Source organism: Bigelowiella natans, assembly GCF_000002455.1.
Source record: "Bigelowiella natans nucleomorph chromosome 2, complete sequence".
In the NCBI taxonomy this organism is placed as follows: domain Eukaryota; phylum Cercozoa; class Chlorarachniophyceae; genus Bigelowiella; species Bigelowiella natans.
The window spans coordinates 17,346-44,737 of record NC_010005.1 but is presented as its reverse complement, the minus strand read 5'-3'; the positions used below and the strand labels follow the sequence as shown (position 1 = coordinate 44,737).

The window sequence follows — 27,392 nt, the reverse complement described above, 5'->3', positions numbered from 1 at the left end:
TCTTTTAATTTAATTAAAACCTTTTTTAATCTTAAAATAGTAAAACCATGCCCTTTTATTATTGTTATTTTACAAACTGAACACGTATATTCATTTTGCTTAACTGTTTTATTGTTAAGGATAATATTATTTGTCATAGAATTTCTAAAATTAATTAAATAAGTAAATCGCTGCAATAACAATTTAGTAAAAAAAGTAGGCTTAAAGGCTGCTTTTATATGATACGGTTTTCTGAAAATAATATAAAAAAACTTTTTAGAAAAAGAGTATTTTTAAAGAATATAATCAGAAAAATTCAATCTTTTTTATTAGATTCATCCATAAAAAATCATGAATTTTATATAAAACAGCTTAAAATTAATAGTATGGGTAAATTAAATAGTAATAGGATATGAAAGTAGCTTTTTTATATCCTTTTTAGATCTTTCACATAAAATGCCATTAATTTCTCTTTTGCTTTCAGAGTTTCCTAACAAAATCATAAATTTATTTAACATAGCAATTTATAAAATAGTTTTAAAAATATCTAATTCACTGAATTTTCGAAATGTTTCTATAAATACTAGAATATTGGATTTTCCTATCATCGAGAAAATTATATATTTAAAGTAGTATTCAAAGAAAAAGAAATATTCATATTAACCTCTTAATAAAAACAGTAGGTTTCGTAAAAAAAGTTTTTAATAAAAAATTAATATTTTGTAATAAACTTATAGACAATAATAATTTTAGAGAAAGGGAAACTATAAATAACTTTTATGAAAGGTCAAAGAGATCTAATAAAATCAACAACGTTAAATTATTTGTAGAAGAAATTTACCAATCCAAACAATTCTGCAGTATTTATTCAAACAATATTGTTATCGACGAACAAATTTAGTAGTTCTTTTTATGAAAATTTTAATCTCATTGCCTTGTTAGATAAAGAGTACGTTGATTGTTTTTACATTTCAGATGTTATTGCAATTACAGGTAGAATAAAATAAAAGAGGGTGCTTGAAAGTTAGTAATTCGTTAGAAAAAAATTCATTCAACTTCGATGGATTATTTAAATATTATCTTGATTCCAATCTCATCCAAATATACACAAAAGAAAAAAATAATACACCTTTCATTAATAACCACAGCTTTTTTATTAAAAGATTTCGCTTTTACTCAAGAATTAAAACGAAAATTTACAATTCCATTACTCCTTCCATTATTGGACATAAAATGGTGAAGAAAACTATCTGTTTTTACATATTAATATCTAAGATCGATAATAAATGGCTAAAATCTCTAGACTCTCCGTTATCAGTAATGATAATTGGTGATAAATATTCTGGAAAAACTCAGTATCTAGAATTTTTAAAGAATATTTATCCTAATTCTTTTTTCATCAAAGGTTGAAAAATAAAATTCAGGATTAATAATTAATAAAGATTCAAAAAATATAATAGAGCTTTTAGGTAACGCTAAAAAACTTTGTTATACTATTCAACATCTAATTATTGACGATTTTAATCTATTTATAAAGAATTCTAGGAGTATTTATAATCATGAAATTAATAACAAAAATTCAAATATCACTACCTTTTTCAATAATATGATACCGAGTTATCAATTTCTCACTACCTGTCTTCCTAAGCTTGGATACTACAATAGTATAGAAAAACTAAACTATAATATTAACAGAGAAATCTCAAGTTTAAATGTGTTCGATATTGTATGTATAAATAAAGTTAATATCATTTTTAGAGAATAATTTCTCAATGAAATTCATAGAAGCATTATGCTATTCTAAAACGTACCATTATGAATCATTTAAAAATAAAAAGAAGCATGATGCATATACCACTAAAAGGTTCACGAAATAAAAATAGCTTTGCACCAATTATACCTGTTCTTATTTTAAAACAATATTTTAATTTTATTAATCGAGTTTTTCTTCCCTCAATTTCTAAAGTTAATATTACTATTATCATGCATGTTTATATATTAATTTCAGTTATATAGAGATCTTAGAAAAAGAGATAAGTTAGGACTCATTAAATTTTATAGATTTAAATTTCTTTATTTAATGATAAAAATTTCAATTGCCAATGCAAAATTAGAATTAAATAACACTATCAAATTAAAAAATATTCTCAATTCATATCAGTACAGACTTTAAAAATAGATTTATTTTATCGAACAAACTATCGACTTTACCTCGACGGGTACAACTTAAAACTTTATTAAAATTTGAAGATCTTTTCGATTTAAAATTTATCAGAAAAAATTTCTTTGAGAACATTGTTGAAGAAATTTTAATTGATAATCTAACTCAAAAATACAGCATAAGCAATAAAGATAGAAGAATTTTAATATTACCAATCGAGTATTCATTAAAAGAATAGTAGCTTTTGTAATACAGTTTCCTCATACTTTTTCTCTCTAAGCAAGAAAGAAATTATACAGTACCTACAAAAAGCTGGTCATTTTAAAATTTCTAGGAGTCAACGCTACTTCGTTGTGTTTCTTAATAATTAAAAACAATTATTATTAAAAATACTAAATAATTATGGTAATTACCGGAGGTATGATAAATAAATTCAAAATAAAAATTCCTTTGAGAAATAGTACTTATTAATAAGATAGAAGATAAAATAGATAAAAAATGTCCTTTTTATGGAAAAATAAATTTGAGAGGAAGAATACTTAGGGGAAAAGTTAGAAAAATCAAAATGAAATCCACCGTAATAATTAGAATTGATTATTTGAAATTCTTGAAAAAATATAATAGGTTAGAATCTTATAATCAGATTTGTTAAAAGACATAAAAATATCCCAGCACATTTATCTAATTTATTAACTTGTAAAGTAGGTGATATTGTTATAATTGCTGAATGCAGGTAATTTTTTTATTATCAGACCTATATCAAAAACAGTAAGATTTAATGTAATAAAAGTCTTCTCCAAGGTAATTCCAGATGCATGATGCTTTCATTATTAATTTAACTTAAACACTATGTAATTAATATGCTAAAAACATTTCCAGTTAAAAATATATATCTAATTACAAAACATAAAAGAACTTTATCGGTTAAATATACAAGAAAAAAACTCATACACAACGAATTACCCATGTCTAATAACCAAAAAAATTTTATTAGTAATACTGATTTTTCAAATAAAATATCAGATATTTGTGAAAACTACATTTCTATTTCAATAAATAAACCTGTTATTAACGTTTTCCAGTACATGTTAAATTTTACAAATCTGGTGTATTGGAATTCGTTTATTTATCAAGTAATTTTCATTTAATAAGATTGGTATCTCTAAAGATAATTCTAATGCCTTAATACACTCCAACTTTTCTTTTAGAAACTTACCTTCTCTAGAGTGTGTTATACCAATAAAAGTTATACATAAAAAAGACAACCAATATTTTGAATTTCAAAATTCCTCTAATTTCGGTATGCCTATATGCGGAAGAGTTTTCTTTAAGAACGATAAAGTAAATCATGGCACTAAGTTATCCATTTATCTTAAATATCCTTTGCCGCTTGCTTTAAAAAAAATAAATGTAATATCTTTATTTATAGATAAACGCAGAATATTTTTCGTTAATCATGCAAGAAATAATCACGTGTAACGTTCAAATTTTAAAACTATGCTTGGAAAAATAATAATTAAAATAATTTTACATTTATCTTTCAAGGTGAACTTTTTAATTTAAGCCCTTCTCTTAAGAATGAAGGATACAGAACGAAAGTTTAAACAAAAAACATATTTAGAATATGTATGCGGTAAATGTGGAGCTACAAATGAAATAAGTATTAAAGACAATATTATATGTAATATATGCCACTTTAATATCCTTTTCAAAAAGCGGTCCATAAGAGTTAAAAAAATACAGGCAGTGTAATATAAGATATGTATTTTGAAAATTTAAAATAACATTTAATTATTAAACTAATTATAAAAATTTTATATGCCAAGTACCAGCAAATTAGAATTCATAAAAGCAATAAAGGGTTAAAGAAAAATTGATAGATATAAAAAACCCTGATTTAAATAAGAAAAGAAATTTTATAGAAAAAGTAGAACTAAATTTTTCTTTAAAATCAATTAATTTTAAAAAACATAAAAAAATATCCGGCGGTGTTAAATTACCCTTTGGACCAAGACGAGCTGTTAAAATTTGTATGCTCGCAGATCAAAGACATATAACCGAAGCAAAAAACCTTGGTCTATACTATTTAGATATCAATCAGATTAAGCTTCTAAAAAACAAAAAAAAAGTTCTTAAAAAATTAGGTAAAAAGAAAAAAATAGTCAAAAAGTTCGAAGTTTTCATAGCATCTGAATCCTTAATTAAAATAATACCTAGATATCTAGGACCAGCTCTAGCGAAAGTTGGAAAATTCCCGTTTTCAATAACAAGCACAATTCCTATTACTGAACAAGTATATAAATATTAAAGTAGATAAAACTAATATTAAAAGAAGTAAAAATAAATTTTCGTAAAAACTTTAGTACCGGTGTAGTTGTAGGTGATCTAAGGATGGCACAGGAAAAAGTAACAGAAAATGCAAAAATAGTAGTCTCTTTCTTGATATCATTATTAAAGAAGAAGGTTTCACATATAAAAACAATTACAATGAAACGGACTATGGGTAGGTCTTACATTGTATTTTAACTAAGTATTAAATAAATGTAAATTATTTGATATAAAGCAATAATATACAAATCGTACTTACCTGGTCGGGAAATTGTTCTGAATTTTCTTTAACTAATCTAAGTTCAGGGATTTTATATACCCACGACATAATTTTTGCAGGATTTCTGCTATTAAAGCCACTATGCACTCCAACTTATTTTTCACATTTAAAGTGAAGTTATCGAAAAAATATTATACTTAATTTATATATTAACTAGAACAAAATGGTATGGCATATTGATAATGTATTAATACGAACTCAATATAACACTCAAATGAGAAATTCAAAAAAAAGACTACGAAATGCAGTTTCATATAGTGTAGCTATGCTTAATCATGGAAGTCTATGTATTAATAGAATTGTAATAGTTAAGATTAATCCATTGGTTTTTACCGCACAGGTTCGAATCCTGTCAGGCGCGGCTACGCGTCTGTGTCCGAGTGGTTAAGGAGATGGACTCGAATTTAATGCTCTCATAGCTCAGATGGTAGAGCGGTGGTCTTATGAACCGCAAGTCGTGGGTTCAAATCCCATTGAGAGTATCATTGTTGGATTAGTTTAGAGTTCTTTATAGTCCTAAAAAAAGATTACTCTGTAAAACACATTTACCTTCAAGAAAAATATTTGAGCTTTTGATGAATTTCAAAAAATTAGACCATAAGGTAGTCCTTGTAATTACATATTTAATGAATCCACACACTCTATACAAGATTCATTATTAATTTCGTAGTCTTCTAAAGTAAGAAAATCTATTAAATAAACGGAGCTATTTAAAAATTTAAACTTTTTAATCAAATTCATTCGTCTCCAGTCGGTATTTCTATAAAGAGCAATAATTTTCTTCAACTCTAATACTGTATCAGTCGATCTAAAAAAAACCTATTACTTGCAAATAATTTGAAACTTTTCTCCCATTTTATTTGTTATCCAAATTAATAATTCACTCATAACTTATTCTAATACGGAAGCCAATCATAATTTTTCATTAAAATATTACTTTACCTATAACTAAAATAAAATAAAAATCAGTTGTATAATTAATAATAAGTCCTTAATGCAACCATCACAAAAAAACTTCAATACATCATTAAAAATTTTTTCATCTTCCGATAATGAATCTGAAATCAAGAATAGTATTGGTAAAAATTACTTACGACAACCAATCAAAAGATTCTCGTATCCTTTCATCAGTAAGTTCGAAAAGGCTAAATTACTAGGAGTTAGAGCTAAACAAATAAGGTTATCAAAATATAAATAGTAACGGAAATCCACCAACAGTACCACTAGAAGGTGAAACAGACCCTCTTTTAGTAAAATATCATTTATTAGATTGCCTTGAAAGAATATAGAGAAAATAAGATTCCACTAAAGATTAGAAGATATTTTTCAGACGGTAGGTAAAAAAATGATCAACAGTTATGAAGATTTTTTTGTATGGGAATTAGCAGATATCAACTAATTTTTTTATAATTTCAATAACAAATTATTTTAATATTTTTTCTTTAGTCCCTTAGAATTTCTATTATAGAAAGTATCAGCTCTTGACGACCCTATATTAATTACCCTAGGACATCCATCTCTCTAAGTCGTTAAATATTACATCTTTCTCCAACAATACACAAGCACTACAATAATAAGCATCGGATATACCCAAATCTCCACAAATGAGGCATCTTTTACTTACGTCTCCAAAACTACAGTCATTACATAGATGAATAATTAACTTTGGTCGAACATAAGTATCACAAACTGGACATTTACCTTCACCTTTTATTTAAATGAAAACATTTTTCACATAATCTACCGATACCTTGACTTGGTTGTTTTAAACATACTATTAAATCAGAATGATGTTTTACCATTTAGCAAGACCAGCCTCAGCAATCTTTATTATATGTAAGATGTATTTATAACATATGGGAAGAAGTTATAAAAAAATATATAGGGCCTTTTAAATGCTATAGATTTATAAAAAATAAACCTTATCCAAAATCAAAGTACTGTAAAAAATGTCCTGTATCAAAAATAAAAATGTTTGATATAGGCGACAAAAGAGCTAAAAAAAATATCTATCCATGTTGTATTAATCTTGTAAAGTAAGCTTTAACAAAAAAGTTTGCAGCCTATAAACATTTCATCAGAATGCTTAGAAAGTGTGAGAATCGTGATGAATAGAAATCTCACAAAGTCAATTAAGAATAAAAAGTTTCATTTAAAAATAAAAATGCATCCACTACATATTCTGAGAAATAATAAGATGTTATCTCGAGCAGGTGCTGATCGGGTTCAAACCGGTATGAGAAACTCTTTCGGTAAACCCGAGAGCATTTGTGCGCGAGTTAAAAAGAATAAAAGTATACTTAGTGTCAGGTGTCGCTATAAGGATGAGGATAATGTAATAAATGCTCTTAAACAAGCATGTTATAAAGTATCAGGGTTTCAAATTATTCAAATTTCAAAAAATTGGTAACAATCTACTTTATAGGGGATTCACTAAATTTAAAAGCCAACAGTTTATTGAATATATTAAAAAAGGAAAAAAACTTAAAAATTAAAGGAGATAAACATAAATTTTCCGTTTCCTATTAAATAAACTCAGTTTTTTGATTAATTAAAATAATCAAGAGTATGTTTTTAATAATTTTCCTCTTAAAATTGTTAGGCTCTAAATAATTATTTGTTTTAAGACTATTTATAATAGATTTATCAAAATCAATACTGAAATTAAAGCACTTCTTAGTTTTAAAATAAAAAAATGACTTGATTATATTAATAACCATTTTATGATTCACTCCACAATTATTTAATAAAAGTTTGTAAATTCCCTAGTTCTTATTTTTTTACTTCAAACGAAAACGCTAGCATACTTTTAACTAATACTAGAAACAAATCATCAGTTTTTTTTGACTCTCTCAACAGAATGCTCAAAGCCAGCTCTAAATTACCGATCCCACTTAGTACTTCGTTGTTTCTCTGATACAATTTCCATAAATATATCATTAAAATTATATTTTTTTCAAAATTCTGTATATCTGAAATTTCATTGGTGTTCATTAAAACAGTTTTTACTTTAAAATTTTTAATTCCTAAGAAAAAAATGTACTCCATGTTATTAATCTTTTTAATAACATTCTTACATTTGTTATCTCCATCAGGTCGCAAAATGGATTTTTAGTGCCACTAATATCCAGAGAATTTACATCAGATATCAGCGGTGCAGAAGATAACAATGCAACCACAAATAAATCTTTTTTTTCTAATTTATCAAACACTATAATAAGAGAATCCTTAAAAAATTGATGAGCTATGTCATCAACCTCCTTTAGACTTAATATCAAATCACAATTTATTCTAATACATTTAATCAATTTAAAATAGAACAAAATCCATTCTACTTCTGAAACATAATCCAAATAAAAGGCAGTACCCTTTATTTTTTTAAAATTTAGATAATTTGAATTTTTATTAATATCGAAACTTGTTACTAATAATTTCGGATTGACAATACTCTTAACAAAAGTACCATAAAAATATTTTGCATTTATATTCTTTAATACATACCCATTAATAATCAAATTGCGATCCATCGGATCTCCTTCAAAATACTTAATGAATACTCTCTTATGAGCATTTTTTAAATCAAATATATTTCTAATTAAAGAATCTAAAAACGTATAGTGTAGTCTAGCTTCCTATTTCTAAAATATTTAACTAAATTAAATCTTATAATATATTGCAAGCTATTAATAAAATTTGTCTGTTGGAACACTTTATTATTGATTTTATGATACCTTTTTATTTTCTTGTATAAAATTTTTAAAAGCTTAAAATAATTACTGGAATCATCTTTAGAATCTATTCTTCTTAAAAACTTTTTTTGTAACTGGATTAATTTTAGATAAAAGTAATTTAAAAATGATATTATATAAAAAGTATAATAATTTATCTATTTAAAAATATTTACTTGATTATATAAATGCTTTACAAAGCTAAGAAAATAGAACTTAACGCTGTAGCTGCTGCTATTTATAATCATATGATAAATATTATTAGTTTTAGTTATTTTCTACAAATAAAAATAATACTTTTTTCAAGTATAACGTGACAAAGCCATGAGGACCGTAGATCTTTTTTATTTTTTGATATATACTAAAGATAGCTTTAGCTTTAGTAATTCCAAGGCAAATCATGAATTAATAATTTAATCAAGTTACTTTTTAATTAATATTTTTAACAATAATTAGCATAACACTAGATCTTTGGACGGCTTTTTTATTAACACTCTTAGCTACAGAATTAACTATTATTAAAGCATTTTTAAAATCTGAAATTCCATTGCCTAGAACTTTTTTTATTCTTAAAGCGGATAAATTTAGTAAAGTTAAAAAAACACTAGTATATGAGTTGAATAATAGATTCTTATAAACTAAAAGAATACCTCAAAAAAATTTATTTTGAGCATATCTTTAAATTTCAACAAGAAGGTTGAATTAAGTGTCTTTTCCAAATTATAAATTCGCATACCAGTCTAAAATCTTCTATTCTAACTTTACGAAAATATGTTTCACGATATCTTTCAAAAATAATCTTATGATGATGCTGTCCTCCTGATTTGCCTTTTCCTCCTGGATTTTTTCTATGTTTATTAATTCTTCCATGCCCTGAACTATTTTTACCTCTCATTTTTCTGGATTTTTTTAATTCTTATTTTTTATTTATTTACTTGTAACCATATATTAAAAATAAAAATGTTTAGCTTTACTATTATAAATTTAAAAATAAAACAAAGAAACAGAGGAAATTATATCAGAATAATTAGTAAAACAGAAAGTAGTTTTGAACAAAAAGATGTATTTTGTAATAAGATTTCTGAAATGAAAAGACTTCTTAGGATAAATATTCATAGAACAGTTAAGGAATATTATTTTTATCAAATTGTTCTGATAATATTGACGCTTTATCCTGAGTTCACGCTCGTTAAACACGTATTTAATTTTGGGAAGTAAAGGTCCAAATTTCAAGTTCGAGATTGTAAAGATACTTTTCAAATTTTCATAAGTTGAAACTTCATAAATCTTAGATTTACTATTATAATATTCCATACGCTCCAATATTAATAAGAAACATATTTTTTTTAATTAATAAATCATTTACTCGTTCGAATTTAATAAATATATTTTTTAGTTTATTAATTCTTAAAGAAGACATTAAATATCTTAATTCGTATTAAAGATTTACTTTTTAATCAGTCAAAAAAAGTAAAGCTATTTTTATATACTGATGAAGTTTTACAATCTATTATTGATAAAAAAACTTCTATTATTCGCATACATTTGACAAAATTAATCAAAAAAGCTTTGACACTTTTAGTTTTTTTAACAAAAAGATCAATAAGAGGTAGAATAAATGGCTTGATTTTTAAAATATAAGATACATTTTTCTTATTTAGTACATAGAAATAGAGTTCATAATAATAGTTCTCGAGAAATAAATAATAGTTTTGAAATTGTATTTGTTTTTTAAAACTTATATCATTTATTTTATTGTTAATAAAAATCAATTTTCTTGAAAGTTTTTTTATAAATCCACGATAATCATTTTTATCAACGCAACATCTAAAGATAATCGAAATTGAAGGTAAGCTTTTAATATAGTTATTGGCTACCATGCAAACATGGCTGAGTGGTCTAAGGCGCTGCGTTTAGGCCGCAGTTATCATGAGTTCGAATCTCATTGTTTGTATTTTAAGATAAGGTCTTTACAAAACAATCTAATCTTTTTACTAAAGCTTCCATACTAAAAATTAAAATATATTTAGGTAAAAGTGAACCATTTGATTCAAACTTAAAGAATGTTTTTTGCAAACCTCCAAACTTTACTATTTTAGTACTCTTTAAGAATTCAAAAAGGGAATGAATACTACTATTTTGTAAATTTTCGATCATATGACTGTTTAATATCTTTTACTTTTAATATTACTTGATTATGATGAATATTAGTTATATTTACTATATCTAATAATGTATCACATAGATAACTAGTGTTCATTTTATCCATCATTAGTAGCATTATCAAATTCCATCTTATTGTTGGTATAGGAAAAAGAATATTCCCATAATTAGAACACCATTTAGTATGATCACTACCCTTACCTTTTTTAAGAGTAATTTTCATACTTAATACCTGCGACTGTTTTAACTTTAAGATTAATATATGAGAATAATTCACTAAGTTAAATTTATTTTCTTGATTTATTTTATCATAATAAGAGTAACCTATTGGAGTGACCCTATTTCTAAAAGTGTTGCATCTATAATCTTTAGTCGATACAAAACAACTAGAGTTATTCTTACAAAATTTATTAATATCAAATACAATTTTCGGATTTTTTTCCCAATTACAAGCCTCGTATAAAGTATTACTAATAAGAGGAATTAATCCAATTCGATGTGCAATAAACTCATCATTAAAGTTAGAAGTATTTTCAAAAATCATAATGGTATCGGCTGCAAGGGTGATAATTGAGTTTTCTACTATATTTTTTATTGCATGTGTAAAAGAAGTATCGCAATGATAAAATAAAACACAAAGTGACTTAGGATTATTTTTTACAATCTTTAAGTTAAGTAAATCACTCATAATTTAATATTATAATTGCTATTATAACATTAATTAAAACCTGATAAAACATGTCTTCCAAAGTTTAGACTAATAAAGTAGGTATTTAAAAAATTTTATAAAAATTACCCTAATAAAAAACCCTGGGAAATTCATATCGTAGAAGAAGGTTTTCAATTCAAGGTACTCGTATTGAATAACTTTTTCATGGAAATTGAGATAGTTGGTCTAGATAGTTCTATAATTAATGCCATGAGAAGAATATTACTTTCTGAAATAGCTACGATCGCTATCGAAGATATTTATGTTTTTGAGAACACTTCAATACTTAATGTAAAAACTATTAGAAAAGGATAATATTTTGGCACATCGAATAGGATTAATCCCATTAAGAATTAATCCTAAGCAAATACAATTTCAGAAGAGTACAAATCTATTTTTTAGTGTATTGTCTAAAAGATCAAACTAATTCTGTAGTATTAATTTTAAAGAATTCAAATTTTTGTAATTCTTTTCGATTAACAAAAGATAGTTTTAACATATTTTTTAGTATTTTGTAAAGATTTTTCATACAGAAGATACGGAAGCTTAATACCGCATCAATCTAGAGTATACTTCTCGATAAAACAAGATATTGTTAAAAAAAATTCTTTTTTGACCTTCGAGGATATCCTTATCACTAAACTTAAACCTAAACAAGTATAGATTTTTGTAAAGTTACTTTTCTTAGAAGCACATTGTAAAAAAGGATATTCTACTCAGCATTCAAAATATTCACCAGTAGCAGCTGCATGGTATTTATACTATTCTACGACTATATTGATTAAAGTATTATAATAGTAACAGAATTTAATTTACTATAAACAAAATCTAGAAAACTTTCTTTACTTAAAAAAGACGAATATCAATAAAAAATTTAGTAAATTCTATAATACCAAACATCTTCTAAACGGTACTAAACTTAAGGTTTATTCTTAAGTCATAGAATTCAGGTTTATTACAAAACAATTGTTTTAATGAAAACTACGTAAATATAAAAGGAAAAATCACTTTTTATTTTGCCTTGAATCAGTTGGATCTCTAAGACCAGAATATTTATTTTTAGAATCTTTATTTACACTGAGTAAGAAATTTGAAAGACTAAAAACTTTAATATGAAAACTAAATCATTTATTAATTTTAGTAATTATTGTAATCTGAAATCTCTTAGTTCTCTTATATAAATAAATAAACTTTTAGTGATTTGATAAATTCTTTCTTACAAATTTCACATGAAAGTTTTATCGATGGTTTTTTAGTATTTTTTACTTGTTTCCTAAAAACAGGCTTAGTTTGACCTCCATAACCTTGCTGTTTTCTATCATATCGTCTTTTTCCTATTATGTATTACTTTACCCTGCGCATTTAATGAAGCTTTTCCTGGTTTATATTCGTAAGATTTCATTTCAACATGAACTTTGCAAAATTTGCAATATTTCTTTTGATTTCGTGGATATTTTACCTTTATTAATACATTATACCATTTATTAGTATTCAGTAACAACTATATTTTTTATTATTTATTATGAGCTAACATTTTCTTCTTATTTTTCATACTTGTGCCAGTATACTTAATGAAACTGTTTAACTTTACAATAATTCGAAGCAAACAATACAAAGTTTATAAAATAGTATAGGGTATTGTAAAGGGGAGTTTTTTAGCTAAAGATAAAAATAGTACTATTTTATACTTACCTAATCTAATAGATCTTTTCAAAGTAAACTCTCTTTTTTCAATGAATCTAGTTTCCTCTACTTTTACCTTTGGTATTATTAGACAAATACAAGCCCTGAAATTTTTAAATCAAAGCCAGGATTTTTTAATAATTTGCTCAGGGTCTGGATCCTTTTCAATTTATAAATATAATTTAAACGTAGGTTGGCTAAGAATTTCTAATCACTTTCTGGGAAGATCTGGCTGCAGAAGAATGACCCCGGGATATTATCTAGAGAGTGATTTGATCGGAAGAATATGTATGATTTGTTCTTTAGATAAATTAAGATATGTATACATTCTTAATAAAAATCAAAAAAACAATAACTTATCGATCTTTCCAATAGAAGTACATAAGTCGAATGCACTAATAACTTGTCTAAAATGCGTATTTAATGGATTCAAAAATCCTATATTTGCAACACTAGAATTAGATAAAAAAAACACACACTTTAATTCTCGTCATAGCTTTGAAATATGTCAGTATTTAGTTTTTTATGAATTTGATATGGGTTTAGGATTGCTCGTAACTTCATATATTGATAAAATACCTTTGTATTTTAGTACTATAATCCCAATAATAAACAATATTAATATCAGGCCGGCATGTTTACTACTTTCTTCATCCTATATAACTATAAAAACAAGATATCAGATAGAATTATCAATTAATTTTCCAAGGCGGATAGGAAGTTTGGAAAAAAACATTTTCAATGGATACTCTTATTTTATACAAAATAAAGAAAATAATATTTCCTACTTTATTCAAAACAGTGTTGGTGATATCTTCGTAGTTCAAATGAATAGTAACCAATCATGGAATTTTTTTATAAGCTTAGAGTACGTAGATACAATAATTCCTGCATCGGATTTACATATGATTAATTTAGATACATTTTTTGCATTAAGCGAGAACCATAACTTTCATTACATTTATAGACTACGAAATAGTATTAAAGAAAAAAAAAATTTAATATCAAGCAACTTTTCAACTATAAATTATTCTAATATTTTTCTTCCATGCTTCTTTATTCATAGAAATCTTAGTACATTATCAATAATAAATCAAATTGAAATACTCGCAAATATTTCCAGTTTAACCATAAACAAATTTGAGACAAACTCGGTATCACAAGAAATTTATCTAACTTCGAATGCAGGATTTAACTCTTTTTTACACTTTCTAGAATATGGTATCGGGGTTTTAGAAATCGCTACTGCCAAACTTCCTACCGAACCAATAGGTATATGGAGTATAAATACTTATGATGGTATTGATAACAAATTTTTGATCGTTATTTCTTTTGAAACTCATACTTACAGTGCTTTCTTCAGATTTAATGAAAAAAATTCAAGTATTTTTGAAGAATCTCATAAAACTGGATTACAGGAATCCGTCAAAACTATTTACTGCAGTATTCTAAATGAAACTTCCATAATTCAAGTATTTAAGGAAGGCATTTTCTGGATTTCAAAAAAAAATATGATCTCTAGATGGGATATACCTAAAGGATCTGAAATATCTATAGCTACTTCTAACTTTTCACAATTATTTGTCGTTTTGAAAAGTACTTGGATCATGTATTTTGAACACGATAATAACGATAACCTTTTCCTAACAAGTAGTCATTATCTAGGTAAAAATATAATCGATATCGATATTATCGTATTATTTGAGAAACACGTAAAAAGTAATGAGCTTTTGATATGTACAGAATCAAATATCTTAATTTTATCAATCGATCAAAATAATATGTTTAGAAATATAATAAATTACAAATTACCAACTATACCTTATAAATTAAAATCTTTAAATATCAAAAAAGGGTTTATTGATATTTTTGTATCAATAAAAAGTGGCTTATTATTAAATTTATCCGTTGAATTATACACGTTTTTAATAAAATCTCCTAAAATGAGATTCATCGGAAATAGTCCACCCAAATTAGCAGTATCAAAACATGGCTATAATGATATTTTAATAATTTTTTCGGATAAAACTTTTATTCTGCATAACAACGGTAATCAAACAATCTATAAACCGATTGTTTATGAAAACTTAAAATACGCATCAACATTACAAATATCTGGTCTGACTATTCTTTGTGGTATTACCAAAAAATCTTTTAATTTATTAATCTTACAAGAATTAAATGATGTTTTTAAAAAAAGTAAAATCCCACTAGTTACATCGACTCTTTCAACATCTTTATTAAAATACTTTTCCAATATACTTATTCTAAGCTCAGAGAATTATACCGGAATCTCTAGTATGGGCGCAAATGAACAAATAGAAAACAAAAGAAAGAATAAAGATAAATCTTTTGAACAATCACGAATTCAGATTGCTGATCTAAAGAAAAAAATTATTCATAAAACTTTTAACTGTTCAGATCATGAAACCTTAGTTTCTTTAAAGCTAATTAATTTTTACATCAAAAAATCTGCCTTTTTGTTACTTATTTTATTAACAAGATCGCTATCAAAGAAGCAGGGATTCTTATACATAGTTTATTGTATCAATAAAAATTTTTCATGGTTACCTTTACACAAATCATTCATAAATTTTAAACCTTATTGTATAGAGGTATTCAAAAATAGGGTGGTCATAGGGGGTGCTGATAAAATAGTATTATTCAGAATAGGTAAAAAGAAAATGCTTAAACATTGTGAATTTACATTGTACTTTTTACTCCCTTCAAAAATTATTTTACGTTCAAATAGAATGGTAATTTCAGATTTTTTAGAAGGGTTAATAGTCACAGAATACAACACACATTTAGACACAATGATTGTTGTAGGCTATTCGGTGTATGGTAGAAGTTTGAATAATATCCAATTTTTAGATTATGATACTATATTAGGTACAGACTATTTTGGAAATGTACTAGTTTTTAGAATACCTCAGTTAATTACATTTAAGAGTTTTCTAGATCCTAGAAAATATCAAGATTTAAATAGTTCTTATATTTACAAATCTGAACCTATTCATGTAGAATGCAGTTTCTTTTATCGGGGAAAATATTACAGGTATATCAAAAGTATAGGTTTTTTCAGTGGAAAGAAGAAATAATAATTTACTTTACTAATCTAGGTTCAATTGGTATTCTTATTCCAATAAAAACAAAATTCGAGATAGTTTTATTTAGAAATCTTTTTTACCATCTTACACTTGGTACAAATCATTTCCTTTCCTTGAGTAATTTTAAATTCCGATCTTCGAACTATATTAGCTCGAGAGTTATAGATGGCGACTTCTGCTCACAGATTCTAGAGTTTAAAAAATCAACTCAACTTAAAATTGCAAAAGCTATAAGAATAAAAATTACTAGTATCTCAAAAATCTTTGAGGATCTTCTATTCAAAATTATGTAAAAATTTTAACTTCTTTTATTAATTTATGACTATAACTTAACTTTTATCCACATTACCAATGATAGCTATCACTACCAGTAGATATCCGACACAAAAAACAAAAGCTCTTTGTAAAGTTTAGTCAACACAAATAGTATTTTAAAAATATAATAAATTTTGCAGAATTATTTACTAGAGGTTCTACTAAATTATCTAAAATAGTAAAGTATTGTAAAGATCATAAATATAAGAGTTTGATCGTTTTACATGAATATAAAGGAAATCCAAGTATTTTAAGATAAATAGATGGAATGTTAATAAAATATTTCGAATTAAATATAGAAATCTATTTTAGAATGATCAAAATGGTATGAATACTATTTAAGAGGAATTTATAAAATTAATTCAAATTAGTAAACAACTAAAAAATGTAAAAGTAGTGTTTATCAATTTTTTTTCTGAAAATATGCGAAGAATCAAAATATTACTTAATGAAATATTTGACAAAGGGACTTCTGATAATTATGATGGTTTAATATTAATGAAGTCCTACTCAAATATTATTTTATTTCGTCGTTATTTTAAATATTATTATCATAAACAAAATTCATTTAAGTTTGTCGAAGTTACTTTATTTCTCATAGATCGGGCCAAGACTCACTTTGAATATAAAAAAACTTATAGTGCAGCCATGAAGATTTTTCTAAACTTCAATCAAAACCGAGTTAATACAACCGTCGAAAGCAGGATCGTTCGTAACCATTGCATATCTCATCCTTGTTTTATTACCAGTTAATAAGGTATTTGCCAAATTACTAATAAAAACAATCAAAATAGTTCCTTTTTTTATAGAATTTTCTCTAGAAAAATTATTCTTTTCATCATTACTATAAATCGAAATTATTTTTGCCTTTATACTTACATTCATGCTTAATATAGTTAATGTAGTAAAACTTTTATTAATATCTAAATAAGCGTAAGAACTTTTTATTTGTTTTATTGTCATTAAATTCTCAAATGTAGAGGATTTTTGGAGAAATAACCTATGAGTACCTTTTTTGAAAGCTTCTTTAATATTTGTCATAGTTTTAATCACTGACTTTTTTATTTTTGTTTTAATTCCTCTTTTCGCTTTTTTAAAAACTTGTTTTGTCTTCCCCATGAAGAACGTTTTTGTTTATTGTTTGGAGATTTCTATCTGTACGATTTTTGAAATCTAGCCCGTGCTCCTAATCCACCGTATCTAAGAATTTAAGAAATACTTTTTAGGTTCTATTCTAGAAACATCAGAAATTAATAGTTTTTTATCATACGTTAAATATTTTATTTTTAATAAATTGCTTTTACTAGCCGAAATGTCTACTTCAGTTTGTTTTACATTTATAGTAATAAAAGACTAAACACTTTGATATTGATTGTCGAATTGCTATTTTTTGATATAATACCATAAATTTGTGATACTTTACCACCTCCTTTTGAGAAAATATCGAAATTTAGATTTAATCTTTCATTAGATCCTAAAATGAAAAAAGGCTCTAGAATTTTATTTTTAATATCTAAAGGATGAACTAAGTTAATAGGTACGCCTTTTAAGAATTCAATACCATTTATTTTTATTTTGCCAGATCCTTTCTTTGCTGTTGTAATTGCTATTGCGTTTTTCTATTTTATTATTAATTACTTTTTTTCCAAAACATTGTATTATCATTAAATTTAAGTATTTATAGTTTTATATAACCTTAATTAAAAAAAGTTGTTAATAAAAACTAGCTATTATTCTAAGCATAGTGGATGAACAGCTCAAAATATTGTAATTTTTCCACATTGAACAAGATAATCCATTAAAACAAGAGTGTTTTAAAAATTGTTTTAACAAGAAGCCAGTATTGGTTGTAAGATTATTGTTGTTCATTTGTAATATTTTTAAATTAATTTCTCCCTTACTACTAAATATCTATTAATAATACTGTTACTTTCTTTATTTTTACACCATATTTGTGTGGCTTAATATCTAGTTTCTTTAAGAGGACTTCTTGAGACTTATTCAAAGCCTGATTTTTCGAAACCAACAAAATATCTTCAATGATCTCAATAGAACTTTTAGAAATTCTTGTCGGTATTCCTAAAGCCTACTAAGTTAATACAAAACCTGAAAAAAAGGAGTCTGGGATGGACTAAGATTTTTTATCCCTTTTTTTATTATTATATTTCTCTGAGCAATTTCTCCAGCATTGACAAAAGAAGTTAAAAAATATTGCTTAAAAGTCTCGTTGAGTATTTTTAAATTCGAATTTGTGAAAATTAAACCTATATTATCAGATAAATATTCTTTTACAGACATCCACCTTGACATTTCTAATTTATTATTTTGCAATAAATATGATAAAAAACTTTTCTTTCCTACAACAATCTCTGACGTGCCTCTTAAATGCTAAAAATGTTAATATTACCTTTCTAATATCGTGAATTTGTTTTGATCTTATATTATTCATATTAACAATCACCATAGTATCATAAGAGTTTAATAATGATATAAATTTTTGTGCTACCTTTCTTTTAAATTAAAACTTTTTTACGATTACTCCTCATACTATTAATAATAAATAAGAGTTTATTTTAAATAAGTGCTGTTAATCCCTGCTAGTGCTTTATACTATACTTTTTAAAAATTAAGGAAAAAGTTTCCTTCTACCCGTAATCTTGTTTCAAATTTACTAATTAAAATATCACAAGTCTCATCAGTTAAGTCTAAAGCCAAAAAATTTAAATTTTATTTAGAATTACTAAACAATATAGTTAGAAGTTTTATAAGTTATAATTCATATTTAAATAAACTTTTTTGGTTGACAAATCGGTTTTGAAAGCTTAAGGTTTCCCAATGCTTTAACCAGATAAATAACATCCATAGTCTGTCCAACAATAGACAAGGTTTCTCCATAAGGTATTATAGTGCAACCTAGTTTTCGAAAATAAACTTGTCAATTTTCCCATATGTTTTGCTCTGTTCTCTTTATATAATCGTATAATAAAATTATTTAATAAAAAATTTGATTTTCTATTAATTTTAATAATGGTGCCAATGTGAGAGTCATTAAAAATTTTTTTAGACTTTAAAGTTTTTCTTTACCTGCATATAAGGGACATTTCTATTTACAAGCCTAATAAACATTAAACCTTTAAACAAAATTGTTGGCACAATGCAGTTTTTTTGATTTGATATGATGATTAGCCTTCTACTCTTATTCTACATATGTTACTTGCTCAAATATTATATTTAATTGCATGCTTTTAAAAAGTTTTGATATTCTATTCCAGTTTTTGATAAAATAGTGTTCTATGTACATACAAACAACTTTTAGAAGTATTAATTAACACAGTAAATTTATTTTCCACAACAAACATTGTAATTAGGGTAAGATTGGAATCGAACCAATAACCATATGATCTGCAATCACATGCTCTACCATTGAGCTACTCACCCCTTAATTCGCAGTCTGTGAGATTCGAACTCACGCAGATAATTATCTATATGCTTAGCAGGCACACGCTTTAACCACTCAGCCAAGACTGCTCAGCGGAAAAAAAAATACATACTATTGACAGATACCATTAATTAATTCTGTTAAACATCGATTATTTTCAGTTTCACTTTTTATCAAACAAGCAGAAACAGACCGAGAAATGCCACACGCTCTACCAAGAGCAGATTTTGAAGTGATAAATATATAAGGAATAGCCTAAATAAAAATTAATAACTTTTTCTTCGCATAAAATAGGGAGATGAGCTATAATTTCAAAGGGCTCTGTATCAGCCGCTAATATTAATAAACAACCTATGCCTTTATTTATTTCTTTAGTTGCTATTATATACATTATTACTTTCGTTAACTCCAATTTTTACCATTTTTTTAGTAATCATCTCTCTAAGTATATCAAAAATCTTTTCAGTTTTCTAAGAATTCATTTTTAACTTTTCCATTAGCCAAAGGAGTAGCCATACTTTTTATATGATACATTATTAGTTTTAAAATGTACTTAAATAATAGAATCCTATACAAATCAGTCAATGCTAAGTTCATCAGTTCCAATAAATAGCAATCTATACACAAAAGATTCATCTAAATATGATAGGAAACACTGCAAATTATCTTTCCCTAATATCGAAAAAAATAACAAAAAGACAAAAGTTATTAAATACTTTGATGATATCCTTCTTCACCTGAACTCGTTTAAATGTCATGATACAATGTTAAATTAAATTTACTTAGTTTACTAACAAATAACAAGAAAAAATATAGGCTGAAAAAGTTCATTATCGATTCTCTTTCAAATTTATTAATATTGAAATATTATCCACAACACTTAATAAATAACTATGAATTAGCTTATAAACTACCAGAAAGCCCGTGCCATTCCATATTATTTCTGTATTTTATTTTTTCTAAAATTAAGTTTTCTCTAGATTTATTATATTGTCAAGGAAAAACATTCGAAAAAAAATATTTTTTTACATTCTTTTTCGAACAATATTTTATTAACAATACACCGAATTTATTATCTAATCTAAAATTTATGTCTAAAATTTATCGTTTTCAACATACTCTAACGATATTTTTAGAAATCTTATTCGACTTAAAATACGATAGTTTGCTATGCAAGGAGAACATATTAAAGAAAATTGTTAAAGATTTATCAATATATTCAGAAGTACTGATAGATAAAATTAAAAATACTTACATCAGGATTAGTTTAATGTCACAAAATTTATCAATTTACCAATTTTTGAAATTCAAAATTAAAAAATTTTTACTAAATATTTATAAATTGTATATCAACAAGTTTATATGAGTCAGTATTTTTTATTATACAAATAATGCTTTTTTAAATTTAAAGAATCATATTTCTGCGAGGTTGTTTCCTGATACTTGGCATTCAAGAAAGGGCTTTTCTAAACATTTTTTTTAAACTTTACAATAAAAATATCCATATTTATTGTTGATGCGAAATAGCTTATTTTTTAATACCTTACTGTTTTTATAAAAACTACCTAAAGACAATTGAAAATTAATTGAAGATTCGACATTTATTACACTAGTATTTCTAAGTTTTTTTGAAATATTCTAATTAACAATAATTAACTAGAAATTTAGATAAAGAATTTTTATATTCATTTACAAAGCTATTCTCAGTAAGTATTTGATGCTTTTGTTCTGTTACGATTTTCGACAAATTTCTGAAATAATGCCTTTTTTTCCAATCTATAATATCCTTTAATTGATTAAAGTAATTATTTTTTTTTGAAATTCTAGAATAATTTTTGAAATCTATGCCTTTATTTTTTTTTTGATTAAAGTCTTTTTTAGTAAATTTTTTCTTTAGCATCATTGCTCTTTTCATACTTAAATATTTAATATAGGTAAAACATTTATATTTAAATAATAATGGGGTAAAAATATAAAAAAAAGAAAGACTAAAGGCATTAATGCAGGAAATAAAATAAAGAGGACAAAAAAATTCCAAAGACGAGCCGACTTATCTTATAGAAGTCGTATATTTCATCAAATATATAATCAACCTTTTGCCGGAGCACCACAAGCAAAGGGAGTAGCTCTAGAAAAAATGTTTTATTACTTATTAAAGTGGTATTGAAGCGAAACAGCCTAATTCGGCTATCAGAAAATGTATTAGAGTTCAACTCTTTAAAAACAACAAAAAAATAACTGCTTTCGTTCCAAGAGATGGTTGTTTAAATTATATAGACATCAATGTTTTAAATTGGTAATCAGGATCAAGTTCTTCTTTGCGGTTTTGGTAAAAGTGGGAAATCCAAGGGTGATATACCAGGTGTTAGATTTCAAGTTTTTAAATTCTTATAGGTTTTGAAAGTTTCAGGAGTTGCCCTAATATCTTTGTTTAGAAATAAAAAAATTAAACCAAGAAGATGATAAATAATAATATGTTGTATATAAACTATAGAAAAAATGAACGATAAAATTAAAATAATAAGTAAACTAGGTCCTCAAGACTCTAAAGCTTTTTTTGTTAAACGTAATTACAAATATAAAAGTATTCAATTCTAAGATTACACATAAAAAATTCGGAAAAAATAATACAAAAAATCTAATAACACATAAAAATATCTATAATAATCCAGTCAATTTACGGAAAATTACGAATGTTGCGAGAAGGGAGGCTTGTATACCAAATAACTTTGATTTAGTTATGATTAAAATAGATCATAATATCGCTTCTTCTATTTACGAAGATTATCTCAACTCGTCAATAATGGTTGTATAAAGTTACATAGGCTCTAAACTCAAAAATTTTATTTCTAAGAAATAGTAATGCTCTATACGAAATGAAACTTGAAATTCCAATATCAGAGGATTATTCTGTAACGCCTGCTCAAAAAAATATCCTTATCCCAACAATTAATAAAGTAGCAAGTTCTTTTTTATTTAAGAATACTAGTTATTAAAATCCTTAATAGATCCTAGTCCAAAAAAAATTTTTAACATTTTAATTACTGGTAATTTTGGAAAGACAAGCGTAAGTTATATTTTAAAATACTTCTTCGATTTCTCCAAATTCAAATACATCTCTATAAATACACATTCTAGCACTTTTCTGAAATATAATTTTGACATTAATGGTAACTTACATGAAAATGAACATCTATCGTTTAAAAAAAGATTTATAAACAATTCCTTCAAAGTATAATAAAATAGACAGAAAAAATATTTAATTGCTCAAAAAAATCCAAACGAATTTCATTTATTTAAAATTTTAAAATGCACATCTAATAACCAAGCTCAGATTTGCTCTTTAGAATTAGATCTTAATAGCATTTATCGTCGTCATCTTTTTTTCTTTCAACCAAATATCACGATATTAACAACTTTTTTATCTTATAGTTTTGATAAAACACTCGAAAAAAAACTTGTTTTACTTAAACAATTATATCTAAAAGAATTTTCTAAAAATGATATTAATACGTATAACTTTAACAAATAGATCATTCGTTCTATCTAAAGACGACGATATCACAAAATCTATGGCAATTACTTTGAATATGAGAAATTTTGTTTTTTTCTCCTTAGTAGATTCGGAAAGCGATATTCATGCTAATAAAATTATTTACTCTATTTGGGGAACACAGTTGAATATAAAATCAAACGAAAATGAATTTTTTTTAGAAACTAAATTAATAGGTAAACATAACATGCATAATTTATTGCAATGTTATACTTTTTCTTTTTTCTCAAAAATCCCTTTACCTTATATACAATTCTGTATAGAAGAAATAGACAATATTCCAAACCGCTTAGAAAAGATAGATGTAGGTCAAAATTTTAATCTATTAATAGATTATGCTGATACACCTGAGGGTATTGTTAAYTTAATTGGGTCAATTTATGAGAGCTGTTTTATTAAAACACTTACTATAATCAGTGGAAAAAGCAGTTATAGTACCCATGAAAATAAACTATTCTTAAAACATCTATTAGATTCCTCTAAAAAACTATTTTTGACCGCTAATAACCCTAAATGGTTTAATAATAAATTGATCTTAAACGAAGTCTTGATGGGATTACCAGACTTCATAAAATATTCACATAGCGGTTCAGTTTATGATTGGTTTTTTGATGTTCAAAGAATTCCTTTATGGTTTGAATATTGGTTCTACAAATATCAAGATGATTTAGGATGGTAATTATATCTTGAATTAGTTATGTAATAGATGATAGAGATGTTGCATTAAAAATATGTCTCAGTATGGCAGGAAAAGAAGATGTTGTTCTGGTTACAGGAAGAGGAGATTTAGAATTTTTTTTATCTTTTTCTGATGATAACAAGTTGACGGTTAGCCATTATAACGAAATAGTTAATTCATATAAAATACTTAGACAATTATCTTCTTTATATAACATGCCACTTAAAACTGGTCAGGTCCCATGGACAATTAATTAATATTTGTGTAATGTTGTTTTTAAATATTGATTATACGTAAATTAAATAACTTTACAGAATGATAAAAAATCTCAATAAAGTTACGCTAAACAATAATAAATTTAAAATTTTCAATTACAAAAAAAAACCAATAAAAATAAAAAATAAATACTGCAACATTTCAAAAAAAAAATTATTATTAAATAACAAACCTTTATTAATAGAGAATAGTATACTCAACAAACCTAGTACTCAGACTAAAAATACTACTTTTCTATTTAAATACTCACTGGCATTTTTCTACATATTTATAACAAGGGCTCTGTTTTTTATTTTAATAAAAAATTTATCTACACAAGTATAAACCTATATAAATAGGATCTCATTTCACAATTGTCTACTAACAATTTTATTGAATTTTCAAATAGTTTTTTTATTAAGAACTTGATAAATCTAAATATCAATTCCCTCGGTATATTGCCTTGTATCAACGCAAGCATAGTAATGCAGGTTTTAATATCTCAGACTAATTATTTTAATGATCTACTCCAAAATAGAGGTCTAAAAGTTTAATACAAAATTTTAGGGTAAAAAAACTTTTGAGTATTGGAATAGAATTTTAATATTAATCTTATCATTATTTATTTCATATTATTACACTTCGTATCTGTGGCCTTATATAGAAGACTTATCTAGCAATTGGTATGCTGAAAGTCTAATTACTATGACATGTGGCACTTATATAGACTTGCTAGTAATTAAAAATAAAAAAGATAGCTGATAAAATTACAAATTTAAAACTTGGCTCAGGCTTATCAATCATTTTATTATATAATCTGTTATCCAACGTCAATTTGACAAAATATTTTTCTATTAATATGACTACTGACTTGGACTATTACTCCAAAATTATTGTTTTATTTTTATTTATTTTTTTCTCTTTACTTTTGATTGCTATCCAAGATACAGAAAAAAATATCAGTATTGTTTATGATAAAATAAATATAAACGAATCTAAAAAAATTTCATTAAAAACTGAAAGAAAAGACAAACAATTCTACGCTGATTTAAAATCACTTCCACTCAAAGTTTTAAAAATTATTAGAGATAAATCCAGCGGGTATTCTTTCCCTCTTTCTCATCTATTTCTTAAATCAATTTAATTTATCCGGAACTACCACAAATAGTATCAATGAGAATTCTATTACCAGTGCTCTTTATTTTTCTACCTATTTGCTAGCTAGTACTGCTTTAGTAACATTATTTAACTACATTTTCTCAGTTCAAAAAGTAAATTAACTTTCCAATAGATTAAGCTAAATGAATTAACGGAAAAGCTAAAAAGTCAAAACGCCTTTATTAGTGGAGTGAGGTCTGGTTTACAAACCAAAAAAACTATTAACCTAACAATCCTAAGTTCATCAATAATAGGATCACTTTCACTTGTTTTAGCTTATCAATCAATACTCTACACTGAGAACTATTTTGGATTCAAACTAACACAGGGATTTTCAGGAAATATAATCTTTATCTTGACAAGTATATCTATCGATTTAACTAAGAGGATATTTAGCGAAACATCTATTCTAAAATATAATAAATTTAGATTTTAATATTCTTAATATCTAAAAAAATCAAAATGTTATTTAAAGTTGTATCCCTTAATAAGTTAAATGTGGTTGTTTTAACTATCTATGTTTTAAAATACTACTAAATATGGTAACTCATAAATTAAATAATTTAGATAAAATGAAATATCAAAATGATATCCTATCAAAAGTACTATGAAAGTAATCAGAATGAGAAATATCAAAAAACAATTTTAAAACCTATTAAAGTATCTGGAATAAGCATACATGATAAAAAAATAGGTAGTTATATCATTAATAGCAAACATCGTACTCTCACCTGCCAATTCAGGGGACGGAAGATATTTCGTGATAAATAAAGAAAGTAAAGAATTATCGAAAAAGAATCTTTAAAGAATGCTATTAAAAATGATATTAATTCCACAAATTTAAACAAACTCATAACTAAAAGTTATTATTAGAATTTTAGGTATGCCCGATATTGATAGTATCACAAAAAATAATTCAGTACTCTTATCGCAGAGAGAAAATGGTTATAGCGGAAATTTTCAACTTTATACCGATTCCACTTTTTCTATGAATCAAGACACAAGAACACTGAAAAATCCTCAAAATAACAAAAGGTTATTATATAAACCAATAAACTCTATTGATGCTTCTATTGAAAATGTTGTATCCAAACCTACTTGGCAATTATCAATTGAAAAAAATTTTGAATCAGTAAATTCTATAGAACATCTTCTTTCCACTTTAGAGGCTCTTTCAATAGATAATTTAAGAATAGACATTTCTGACGGAAATCATATTCCAATACTCGATGGTTCTGCAATAGGATGGGTTGACGAAATAGCGAAAGCTAAAATAACTTATTCAAAATCCAATAGTTCATTCAACTCTAAAAATCAATATGAGAAAAGAAAAAAAAAATTACGTTCACATGCAAATAAATTCATTACTCTTAATTCAAATGATTCTTTTATTTCTTACTATCCTGATACTAGTTCTAAAATAACAGTTGGACTAGATCTATCGAAGAACGCTCCAATCATAGGAAAACAATGGTTCTCGTACAATATTTTTGAAGATGATCACTACAAGTTTGGGTTTTTTTATTAGATGGGAAATAGCTCCTGCCAGAATGTACATTAATAGTCTAGATCAACTGTATAAAGCAACCGATATCGGATATTTTAAAACAGGTATCGAAAATACAATAAATGTAGCAAATTTCGATAGCTGGCTAAATTCTGATTCACTAAGATACTACAACACCGAATGTGCTAGACATGAGATTCTAGATATAATTGGATGCTTGGGATTATTATCTTACAAAGGTAACGGAGGAATTCCTTTCGGTCACATAGTTGCATACAAACCAGACTTGGAGTTGACCGTTAGATTTGTTAAATTATTAAAAGAATTACTAATATTTTAATTTGA

The 27,392-nt window shown here is 25.3% G+C and overlaps 29 protein-coding genes and 5 non-coding genes across 34 annotated transcripts; 18 read left to right on the top strand and 16 right to left on the bottom strand.

Moving 5' to 3' along the window:
* Window positions 1-218: 218 nt before the first annotated feature.
* mcm2 (chromosome maintenance protein) lies at window positions 219-2,527 on the top strand (the record flags this gene model as incomplete). The annotated part of the gene is given in 12 exon segments (XM_001712839.1): window positions 219-369; window positions 389-608; window positions 628-793; window positions 813-972; window positions 992-1,384; window positions 1,404-1,720; window positions 1,740-1,843; window positions 1,863-1,968; window positions 1,988-2,139; window positions 2,159-2,359; window positions 2,379-2,455; window positions 2,475-2,527. The coding sequence occupies 12 exon segments, from the start codon at window positions 219-221 to the stop codon at window positions 2,525-2,527; spliced, it is 2,100 nt and encodes a 699-aa protein (XP_001712891.1).
* A 15-nt stretch (window positions 2,528-2,542) lies between these two features.
* Window positions 2,543-2,959, top strand: rps11 (ribosomal protein S11; the record flags this gene model as incomplete). Its single annotated transcript, XM_001712838.1, is given in 4 exon segments — window positions 2,543-2,600; window positions 2,620-2,764; window positions 2,784-2,873; window positions 2,893-2,959. The coding sequence occupies 4 exon segments, from the start codon at window positions 2,543-2,545 to the stop codon at window positions 2,957-2,959; spliced, it is 360 nt and encodes a 119-aa protein (XP_001712890.1).
* Window positions 2,960-3,000: 41 nt separating this feature from the next.
* BNATCHR290 (hypothetical protein) lies at window positions 3,001-3,619 on the top strand. The annotated part of the gene is given in 2 exon segments (XM_001712837.1): window positions 3,001-3,273; window positions 3,293-3,619. 2 exon segments carry the CDS (start codon window positions 3,001-3,003, stop codon window positions 3,617-3,619), a joined length of 600 nt encoding a protein of 199 aa, XP_001712889.1.
* Window positions 3,620-3,718: 99 nt separating this feature from the next.
* On the top strand, window positions 3,719-3,892 carry rpc10 (DNA-directed RNA polymerases I, II and III; the record flags this gene model as incomplete). Its single annotated transcript, XM_001712836.1, has 1 exon — window positions 3,719-3,892. One exon carries the CDS (start codon window positions 3,719-3,721, stop codon window positions 3,890-3,892), a length of 174 nt encoding a protein of 57 aa, XP_001712888.1.
* A 66-nt stretch (window positions 3,893-3,958) lies between these two features.
* On the top strand, window positions 3,959-4,666 carry rpl10a (ribosomal protein 10a; the record flags this gene model as incomplete). Its single annotated transcript, XM_001712835.1, is given in 4 exon segments — window positions 3,959-4,001; window positions 4,021-4,284; window positions 4,303-4,433; window positions 4,454-4,666. 4 exon segments carry the CDS (start codon window positions 3,959-3,961, stop codon window positions 4,664-4,666), a joined length of 651 nt encoding a protein of 216 aa, XP_001712887.1.
* Window positions 4,667-4,718: 52 nt separating this feature from the next.
* BNATCHR2s80 lies at window positions 4,719-4,871 on the top strand. The gene has a single exon. It is a non-coding gene; the product is annotated as an u1 snRNA (small nuclear RNA).
* A 288-nt stretch (window positions 4,872-5,159) lies between these two features.
* BNATCHR2t75 lies at window positions 5,160-5,232 on the top strand. Its single transcript has one exon. It is a non-coding gene; the product is annotated as a tRNA-Ile (tRNA).
* A 131-nt stretch (window positions 5,233-5,363) lies between these two features.
* On the bottom strand, window positions 5,364-5,636 carry hub1 (ubiquitin-like protein modifier; the record flags this gene model as incomplete). The annotated part of the gene is given in 3 exon segments (XM_001712834.1): window positions 5,364-5,454; window positions 5,473-5,556; window positions 5,575-5,636. The coding sequence occupies 3 exon segments, from the start codon at window positions 5,634-5,636 to the stop codon at window positions 5,364-5,366; spliced, it is 237 nt and encodes a 78-aa protein (XP_001712886.1).
* A 106-nt stretch (window positions 5,637-5,742) lies between these two features.
* On the top strand, window positions 5,743-6,147 carry rpabc6 (DNA-directed RNA polymerase I, II and III; the record flags this gene model as incomplete). Its single annotated transcript, XM_001712833.1, is given in 4 exon segments — window positions 5,743-5,927; window positions 5,947-5,998; window positions 6,018-6,085; window positions 6,105-6,147. The coding sequence occupies 4 exon segments, from the start codon at window positions 5,743-5,745 to the stop codon at window positions 6,145-6,147; spliced, it is 348 nt and encodes a 115-aa protein (XP_001712885.1).
* Window positions 6,148-6,176: 29 nt separating this feature from the next.
* Window positions 6,177-6,550, bottom strand: rds3 (mRNA splicing factor 3B associated 14 kDa protein; the record flags this gene model as incomplete). Its single annotated transcript, XM_001712832.1, is given in 3 exon segments — window positions 6,177-6,269; window positions 6,289-6,455; window positions 6,475-6,550. 3 exon segments carry the CDS (start codon window positions 6,548-6,550, stop codon window positions 6,177-6,179), a joined length of 336 nt encoding a protein of 111 aa, XP_001712884.1.
* Window positions 6,551-6,604: 54 nt separating this feature from the next.
* rpl10e (ribosomal protein L10e) lies at window positions 6,605-7,243 on the top strand (the record flags this gene model as incomplete). Its single annotated transcript, XM_001712831.1, is given in 4 exon segments — window positions 6,605-6,614; window positions 6,634-6,784; window positions 6,804-7,154; window positions 7,174-7,243. 4 exon segments carry the CDS (start codon window positions 6,605-6,607, stop codon window positions 7,241-7,243), a joined length of 582 nt encoding a protein of 193 aa, XP_001712883.1.
* Window positions 7,244-7,273: 30 nt separating this feature from the next.
* tcpH (T-complex protein eta SU) lies at window positions 7,274-8,878 on the bottom strand (the record flags this gene model as incomplete). The annotated part of the gene is given in 6 exon segments (XM_001712830.1): window positions 7,274-7,513; window positions 7,533-7,805; window positions 7,826-8,380; window positions 8,401-8,634; window positions 8,653-8,754; window positions 8,774-8,878. The coding sequence occupies 6 exon segments, from the start codon at window positions 8,876-8,878 to the stop codon at window positions 7,274-7,276; spliced, it is 1,509 nt and encodes a 502-aa protein (XP_001712882.1).
* Window positions 8,879-8,905: 27 nt separating this feature from the next.
* rpl27a (ribosomal protein L27a) lies at window positions 8,906-9,421 on the bottom strand (the record flags this gene model as incomplete). The annotated part of the gene is made up of 4 exons (XM_001712829.1): window positions 8,906-9,106; window positions 9,127-9,216; window positions 9,237-9,391; window positions 9,412-9,421. The coding sequence occupies 4 exons, from the start codon at window positions 9,419-9,421 to the stop codon at window positions 8,906-8,908; spliced, it is 456 nt and encodes a 151-aa protein (XP_001712881.1).
* Window positions 9,422-9,460: 39 nt separating this feature from the next.
* BNATCHR289 (hypothetical protein) lies at window positions 9,461-9,896 on the bottom strand. Its single annotated transcript, XM_001712828.1, is given in 2 exon segments — window positions 9,461-9,773; window positions 9,793-9,896. 2 exon segments carry the CDS (start codon window positions 9,894-9,896, stop codon window positions 9,461-9,463), a joined length of 417 nt encoding a protein of 138 aa, XP_001712880.1.
* A 37-nt stretch (window positions 9,897-9,933) lies between these two features.
* On the bottom strand, window positions 9,934-10,356 carry BNATCHR288 (hypothetical protein). Its single annotated transcript, XM_001712827.1, has 1 exon — window positions 9,934-10,356. One exon carries the CDS (start codon window positions 10,354-10,356, stop codon window positions 9,934-9,936), a length of 423 nt encoding a protein of 140 aa, XP_001712879.1.
* BNATCHR2t74 lies at window positions 10,357-10,430 on the top strand. Its single transcript has one exon. It is a non-coding gene; the product is annotated as a tRNA-Leu (tRNA).
* A 2-nt stretch (window positions 10,431-10,432) lies between these two features.
* On the bottom strand, window positions 10,433-11,327 carry rpb3 (DNA-directed RNA polymerase II third largest subunit; the record flags this gene model as incomplete). Its single annotated transcript, XM_001712826.1, is given in 2 exon segments — window positions 10,433-10,648; window positions 10,668-11,327. The coding sequence occupies 2 exon segments, from the start codon at window positions 11,325-11,327 to the stop codon at window positions 10,433-10,435; spliced, it is 876 nt and encodes a 291-aa protein (XP_001712878.1).
* A 50-nt stretch (window positions 11,328-11,377) lies between these two features.
* Window positions 11,378-12,390, top strand: rpa5 (DNA-directed RNA polymerase I 40KDa subunit; the record flags this gene model as incomplete). The annotated part of the gene is given in 8 exon segments (XM_001712825.1): window positions 11,378-11,389; window positions 11,409-11,639; window positions 11,659-11,731; window positions 11,751-11,837; window positions 11,857-12,005; window positions 12,024-12,134; window positions 12,153-12,272; window positions 12,292-12,390. The coding sequence occupies 8 exon segments, from the start codon at window positions 11,378-11,380 to the stop codon at window positions 12,388-12,390; spliced, it is 882 nt and encodes a 293-aa protein (XP_001712877.1).
* An 82-nt stretch (window positions 12,391-12,472) lies between these two features.
* On the bottom strand, window positions 12,473-12,829 carry rpl44 (ribosomal protein L44; the record flags this gene model as incomplete). The annotated part of the gene is given in 4 exon segments (XM_001712824.1): window positions 12,473-12,520; window positions 12,540-12,682; window positions 12,702-12,807; window positions 12,827-12,829. 4 exon segments carry the CDS (start codon window positions 12,827-12,829, stop codon window positions 12,473-12,475), a joined length of 300 nt encoding a protein of 99 aa, XP_001712876.1.
* A 90-nt stretch (window positions 12,830-12,919) lies between these two features.
* sf3b (splicing factor 3b) lies at window positions 12,920-16,434 on the top strand (the record flags this gene model as incomplete). Its single annotated transcript, XM_001712823.1, is given in 3 exon segments — window positions 12,920-12,964; window positions 12,983-16,106; window positions 16,127-16,434. 3 exon segments carry the CDS (start codon window positions 12,920-12,922, stop codon window positions 16,432-16,434), a joined length of 3,477 nt encoding a protein of 1,158 aa, XP_001712875.1.
* Window positions 16,435-16,492: 58 nt separating this feature from the next.
* Window positions 16,493-17,209, top strand: imp4 (U3 snoRNP protein IMP4; the record flags this gene model as incomplete). Its single annotated transcript, XM_001712822.1, is given in 4 exon segments — window positions 16,493-16,549; window positions 16,569-16,701; window positions 16,720-16,781; window positions 16,802-17,209. The coding sequence occupies 4 exon segments, from the start codon at window positions 16,493-16,495 to the stop codon at window positions 17,207-17,209; spliced, it is 660 nt and encodes a 219-aa protein (XP_001712874.1).
* Window positions 17,117-17,575, bottom strand: rps8 (ribosomal protein S8; the record flags this gene model as incomplete). Its single annotated transcript, XM_001712821.1, has 1 exon — window positions 17,117-17,575. The coding sequence occupies one exon, from the start codon at window positions 17,573-17,575 to the stop codon at window positions 17,117-17,119; it is 459 nt and encodes a 152-aa protein (XP_001712873.1).
* A 32-nt stretch (window positions 17,576-17,607) lies between these two features.
* Window positions 17,608-18,121, bottom strand: rps16 (ribosomal protein S16; the record flags this gene model as incomplete). The annotated part of the gene is given in 6 exon segments (XM_001712820.1): window positions 17,608-17,656; window positions 17,676-17,772; window positions 17,792-17,839; window positions 17,859-17,999; window positions 18,018-18,075; window positions 18,095-18,121. 6 exon segments carry the CDS (start codon window positions 18,119-18,121, stop codon window positions 17,608-17,610), a joined length of 420 nt encoding a protein of 139 aa, XP_001712872.1.
* Window positions 18,122-18,169: 48 nt separating this feature from the next.
* rpl10 (ribosomal protein L10) lies at window positions 18,170-19,002 on the bottom strand (the record flags this gene model as incomplete). Its single annotated transcript, XM_001712819.1, is given in 5 exon segments — window positions 18,170-18,367; window positions 18,387-18,542; window positions 18,563-18,844; window positions 18,864-18,962; window positions 18,982-19,002. The coding sequence occupies 5 exon segments, from the start codon at window positions 19,000-19,002 to the stop codon at window positions 18,170-18,172; spliced, it is 756 nt and encodes a 251-aa protein (XP_001712871.1).
* A 294-nt stretch (window positions 19,003-19,296) lies between these two features.
* Window positions 19,297-19,815, bottom strand: BNATCHR287 (hypothetical protein). Its single annotated transcript, XM_001712818.1, is given in 4 exon segments — window positions 19,297-19,521; window positions 19,541-19,651; window positions 19,671-19,747; window positions 19,767-19,815. 4 exon segments carry the CDS (start codon window positions 19,813-19,815, stop codon window positions 19,297-19,299), a joined length of 462 nt encoding a protein of 153 aa, XP_001712870.1.
* A 7-nt stretch (window positions 19,816-19,822) lies between these two features.
* BNATCHR2t73 lies at window positions 19,823-19,894 on the bottom strand. The gene has a single exon. It is a non-coding gene; the product is annotated as a tRNA-Cys (tRNA).
* A 7-nt stretch (window positions 19,895-19,901) lies between these two features.
* BNATCHR2t72 lies at window positions 19,902-19,984 on the bottom strand. The gene has a single exon. It is a non-coding gene; the product is annotated as a tRNA-Ser (tRNA).
* Window positions 19,985-20,006: 22 nt separating this feature from the next.
* On the bottom strand, window positions 20,007-20,429 carry rpl7Ae (ribosomal protein L7Ae; the record flags this gene model as incomplete). Its single annotated transcript, XM_001712817.1, is given in 4 exon segments — window positions 20,007-20,150; window positions 20,170-20,273; window positions 20,293-20,365; window positions 20,385-20,429. The coding sequence occupies 4 exon segments, from the start codon at window positions 20,427-20,429 to the stop codon at window positions 20,007-20,009; spliced, it is 366 nt and encodes a 121-aa protein (XP_001712869.1).
* A 50-nt stretch (window positions 20,430-20,479) lies between these two features.
* BNATCHR286 (hypothetical protein) lies at window positions 20,480-21,261 on the top strand. The annotated part of the gene is made up of 2 exons (XM_001712816.1): window positions 20,480-20,661; window positions 20,682-21,261. The coding sequence occupies 2 exons, from the start codon at window positions 20,480-20,482 to the stop codon at window positions 21,259-21,261; spliced, it is 762 nt and encodes a 253-aa protein (XP_001712868.1).
* Window position 21,262: 1 nt separating this feature from the next.
* On the bottom strand, window positions 21,263-21,810 carry BNATCHR285 (hypothetical protein). The annotated part of the gene is given in 3 exon segments (XM_001712815.1): window positions 21,263-21,361; window positions 21,381-21,533; window positions 21,553-21,810. 3 exon segments carry the CDS (start codon window positions 21,808-21,810, stop codon window positions 21,263-21,265), a joined length of 510 nt encoding a protein of 169 aa, XP_001712867.1.
* A 44-nt stretch (window positions 21,811-21,854) lies between these two features.
* On the top strand, window positions 21,855-22,358 carry rps23 (ribosomal protein S23; the record flags this gene model as incomplete). Its single annotated transcript, XM_001712814.1, is given in 5 exon segments — window positions 21,855-21,859; window positions 21,879-22,034; window positions 22,054-22,180; window positions 22,200-22,271; window positions 22,290-22,358. 5 exon segments carry the CDS (start codon window positions 21,855-21,857, stop codon window positions 22,356-22,358), a joined length of 429 nt encoding a protein of 142 aa, XP_001712866.1.
* Window positions 22,359-22,635: 277 nt separating this feature from the next.
* On the top strand, window positions 22,636-24,384 carry murL (UDP-N-acetylmuramoylalanyl-D-glutamate--2 6-diaminopimelate ligase; the record flags this gene model as incomplete). The annotated part of the gene is given in 6 exon segments (XM_001712813.1): window positions 22,636-22,701; window positions 22,721-22,883; window positions 22,904-23,127; window positions 23,146-23,408; window positions 23,428-24,123; window positions 24,144-24,384. 6 exon segments carry the CDS (start codon window positions 22,636-22,638, stop codon window positions 24,382-24,384), a joined length of 1,653 nt encoding a protein of 550 aa, XP_001712865.1.
* A 10-nt stretch (window positions 24,385-24,394) lies between these two features.
* secY (thylakoid preprotein translocase) lies at window positions 24,395-25,976 on the top strand (the record flags this gene model as incomplete). The annotated part of the gene is given in 7 exon segments (XM_001712812.1): window positions 24,395-24,420; window positions 24,442-24,721; window positions 24,742-24,930; window positions 24,950-25,117; window positions 25,137-25,451; window positions 25,471-25,653; window positions 25,674-25,976. The coding sequence occupies 7 exon segments, from the start codon at window positions 24,395-24,397 to the stop codon at window positions 25,974-25,976; spliced, it is 1,464 nt and encodes a 487-aa protein (XP_001712864.1).
* A 103-nt stretch (window positions 25,977-26,079) lies between these two features.
* BNATCHR284 (hypothetical protein) lies at window positions 26,080-27,387 on the top strand. Its single annotated transcript, XM_001712811.1, is given in 6 exon segments — window positions 26,080-26,142; window positions 26,162-26,234; window positions 26,254-26,316; window positions 26,337-26,402; window positions 26,422-27,049; window positions 27,069-27,387. The coding sequence occupies 6 exon segments, from the start codon at window positions 26,080-26,082 to the stop codon at window positions 27,385-27,387; spliced, it is 1,212 nt and encodes a 403-aa protein (XP_001712863.1).
* Window positions 27,388-27,392: the final 5 nt, after the last annotated feature.